General features: G+C 47.0%; 1 protein-coding gene across 1 annotated transcript in view; it reads right to left on the reverse strand.

Moving 5' to 3' along the window:
- Positions 1-1,756: 1,756 nt before the first annotated feature.
- DDX27 (DEAD-box helicase 27) overlaps positions 1,757-4,156 on the reverse strand; it is a 30,111-nt gene continuing 27,711 nt past the window's right edge. Inside the window, exons 18-22 of the mRNA XM_006141283.3 lie at positions 3,370-3,464; positions 3,157-3,280; positions 2,685-2,772; positions 2,026-2,100; positions 1,757-1,916 (exon numbers count right to left, since the gene is read on the reverse strand). Coding sequence (XP_006141345.1) covers positions 1,898-1,916; positions 2,026-2,100; positions 2,685-2,772; positions 3,157-3,280; positions 3,370-3,464 — 401 coding nt within the window. The 3' untranslated portion in view covers positions 1,757-1,897. The remainder of the gene's footprint in view (positions 1,917-2,025; positions 2,101-2,684; positions 2,773-3,156; positions 3,281-3,369; positions 3,465-4,156) is intronic.

Here is a 4,156-nt window from a genome sequence, read left to right on the forward strand (position 1 = left end):
GGCACATCTGCTCAATAAATAGTAGCTCTTAGTCCTCTTAGTCCTACAGCATCAACAGAAGAGAACTTCCTTCCACAAGCATAAAGAAAATCCATTCTCAGTGTATGTGGCAGTACCAAGCCAGTAGAAAGAGGAGACTTTGCCATTAAGAGAAGAGATACATGGGACCAACAGTTGGCGTAGTAGCTATTCTTGGACTCTCATGCAGTGAACTGCGGTTTGAGTCCCAGACGCAGTGGCTTAAATTCATGCCAGGTGCGTGTGCATGTATACCCAAGATCCCAAGAGGAGAATGGAGAAGGGATTGTGGCATGGCCATCCCCCCGGGGGGGGGGGGGGGGGATGTGATTTCTCGCTTTCTGTCTCTGGCTGGCGAGCGCATGCGCACTATAGCAAAAACCTCTCCCCCCACCCCACCCCCAAAAAAAGAGAGAAATAAAAGATACAGTGGGGCCATGGTGTGGTAGTTAAGGCAATGGACTTCCACATGGACGAGAGCAGTTTGAGTCCCAGACCTGGTGGCTTGCTTTCTCATTTTTTTCTTCTGTTTCTCTCGGGTGAATGCACATACCCTATAGCAATTTTTAAAAAATAAATAGGGCCGGCAGGTGGCATGGTGTTTCAAAGGTGCTAGATTTTGGGACCAGCAGTTAGAGTAATGGCTGTGTCGCTGTACCCCCATGTAGTCGACCGCGGTTCGAGTCCTGGACCCAGTGGTTTAAACTCATGCCGGGCGCGTGTGCGTGCATGCCCAAGATCCTGAGAGGAGAATGGAGAAGGGATTGCGACGTGGCCATTGCCCCTAGGGTATAATTTCTTGCTTTCTATCTCTGTCAGCGAATGCACATGCCCTATAGCAAAAAAAAATACAAAAAAAACGGTGCTAGATTTCCACATGGCCAACCATGGTTCAGGTCCCAGACTGATGATTGCTTTCTGCCTTTCCCTCTCTCTCTCTCTCTGTCTCTCTCTGATCCAATTAAAAAATATCACATGTGGGAACCAGCAGTTAGCGTAATGGCTATGTCACTGGACTCCCACGTAGTCAACCGTGGTTCGTATCCCGGACCCGGTGGCTTAAAACTCACGCTGGGCGCGTGTGCGTGCGTGCCCAAGATCCCCAGACGAGAATGGAGGAAAAGGGATTGCGGTGTGGCCATCCCCCCTGGGGGGTGATTTCTCACTTTCTGTCTCTATGTCTCTGTCTGGTGAGCGCACACGTCCTATAGCGAAAACCTCTCCAAAAAATAATAATAATAATATCACATGGAATTAAATAAATAATTCTGTTTTGAAAATAAATTAAATAATTGGTAGGGATAAAAAAGGGACCAGCAGATGGTGTAAATGGTTAATGTCGTTGGACACCCATGTAGTTGACTGCAGTGGGAGTCCCAGAACCAGCGGCTTAAAACTCATGCGAGACGTGTGTGTGCATGCCCAAAATCCCGAAAGGAGAATGAAGGAAAAGGAACTGTGGTGTGACCATACCCCCTAGGGGGTGATTTCTCGCTTTCTATCTCTGTCTTTTTCTGTCTTTCCATGAGCACATATGCCCTTATAGCAAAAATCTCTCTTAAAAAAAAAAGATACAGTAATAAGATGTACAATTAGATTGGTTTCTTCCCTTCTCCCCACAAAATACTCTTTGTTTTATGAGCTCACCAAACACACTTTGTTATATGAGCTCACCAGGAGGGGGAGCCGTGGCTGACTGAGGGAGATGCTTAGGAAAGAGTTACATACCACAACCATCACCATTTGTATTTTTAATGCACAAATAACAGACCTTTTAAAAAACTTTTTACAAATCGAGAAGAGACAGACCAACCCAGAATGACTTCCCATGGGGAAGGGCCTTAAAGGCTGCTCCATGCACTTCCTGAGAGCACCGCGCCTACTTTCTTCTCTTATATCTACAAAAAAAAAATGAGCAGAGTGAAGACCCAAAAGAGGAAGGAGAAGCTCCTTTCCCATGAAAGGTTTCTTCTCTAAACCTCTGGCCCTCCAAATTGCACACATCACCTGGATTTGGATTTAAAGCTTCCTCCTCGTCTCTGGTGGGACAAACCCATCTGTTTCCTTTCTTCGAAGGAAGGCCTGTGAATGAGATGGAACACTCAGCCAAATGGGTGATGTCTCCCCGCCCCTCCAGCTCCCATCTGAGGCATCATTTTCAGGGCGTAGGTTCTAAGCTTCTGGGTATTTCCACCCACCAGCTTTCTTTTTTGGATGTCAAGGCCCAGTTTTAAAATAGGGCTGGAAGAAGCCTTCCCTTCCTCTCCTCTACATATCAGTAAGAAGGTAACTTGAGATGCTTGCTGTCTCCACCCAGCACTAGGCCAGAGGTCAGAAGACAACACAGTTCCTGGGGCAAACCAGAATTCTTCAGGGCTCTCCAAGGCTGACCCTAAGATACAAGAGTCATCATTCTCCTGAGGGGGAAAGCCTTTTCTGAACCCTAAAATGTGCCATTTGGCCTCCAAGGCAGGAGGACCCCATCACTGTGAAGAGAAGTAGTACCTGAACACCTTCCTATTCTTACCCTGGGATTCACACATGGGCTTTGGGCCAGGGACAGGACATAGGCTATAGGTGTGAGAGACGTGGGTGTGGGGAAGGAGGGAGAAGACGCACAGCTTCCATCACAACACCAAGGGCTCCAAGAGGACTTAAAATCCTACCCAGCTCGATACTGCTTCAGGGCCTTCTTGCTTGTGTTGGTGAGTTCTTCATCAAATACAGATTTCTTCCCCTGCTTTTGCTTCTTGGCTGTGCACAGAGAATAGATTAGATAATGTGGTTTTCTTTGGCCCAACCTCCTAAATCCTCTTAAACTCAAGGTAATGACTTCATCGGATGCTCTAACATCCAAAGATCATCTTCTCTTCATTCTGCCCTCACTGGCTCCTCCAAGCAGCAGTTGGTAAGGACTTAAGTCTCCAGAGTCAGAAGAGCCAAGGTTCAAATCCTAGCTATGCCCACCAACCACAGGGTCATTCATCCCTTGAGGCCAATAAAGGGACAGGTGCACACAGAAATTGTGGTGTGAGGTTATTATTCTGCATCGGCATGCTGTTCTCATCTCTCCCAACCACAGCACAGGTTTCAGGAAGAACCTGCCACCAGGTTCCTGCGGGATCCCCATCCACCTACCAGGGCGCCCCACTGGCTCCTCCTCAGGCATTGCTCGGGCCCGCTTAGTCCTGCGGTCCCCCTTGGCCAGCCGCTCTGCGAACATCTGCGCCTTGAGGATTTCAAACTGGGACCGTTCCTCTGCCTGGGGATGCAGGGGAGATGAGAATATGGAACAGACTCAGCCACTCCAACCCGCCCCACTGGGCAGCTCCAAACGGGGAGCCCACTCACTGTCATCTCCCCTTTTTTCTTGGCATCCTTCATAAACTTCTTCCTTTTCTTCTTTCCTCTTAAGGCCAAGTCAAACTCCTGCAAAGCCTTGGCAACTGGGATGAGAAGAACGCATGAGATTTCAGGGATGTTTTAATGTCTTTTTAAGAAATTACAATAAGAAGTGCACAGAGCCACCCAGAGGCGTGGTAGTTAAGGTGGCTGGATCCCCCAGGACCAACCGTGAAGTTGAGTACTGTACCTAGCTGCTTGAAAAACAAGCCAGACACATATGTGTACCTAAAGGGAGAATGGAGGCAAAGGCATTGCAGCATGGCCATCTCCCCTGGGGGTTGTATTTTTTTCCCTAACGCCTCACCCCTGCCCAGGGGAGCGCACGCACTATATAGCAAATTTAAAAAACAGCACACATAGTTTTAAAAATGAAACACAACAATCACTTCCTTTTCCAGTGAATTATCTCCACCTCACTTAAAATCATGCTTATTCAACTATTTCTCAATTAGTCCATTTAAGATATTCATTATGTGACTGACCTCCTGTTGTGAAAAATAAGGACTTAGTTCTTTTAAACTACCTTGCACCATCCCACCAAGAGAGCAGTAATGCGATTTAACACTGAAATCTGACACACCTTACTGGTTTGTCCAAGCTAACATAGGAGGTATTTCTGAAATTGCTAGTACAACCTCTACGGAGGGTGATTTTGCAATTTCTAACCAAATTAGAAATACACATACCCTCTGACCAACAATCCCACTTAGGAATTTATCCTGTAAGTAACATT

Source organism: Tupaia chinensis, unplaced genomic scaffold (assembly GCF_000334495.1).
Source record: "Tupaia chinensis unplaced genomic scaffold, TupChi_1.0 Scaffold000049_1, whole genome shotgun sequence".
Taxonomy (NCBI): domain Eukaryota; kingdom Metazoa; phylum Chordata; class Mammalia; order Scandentia; family Tupaiidae; genus Tupaia; species Tupaia belangeri.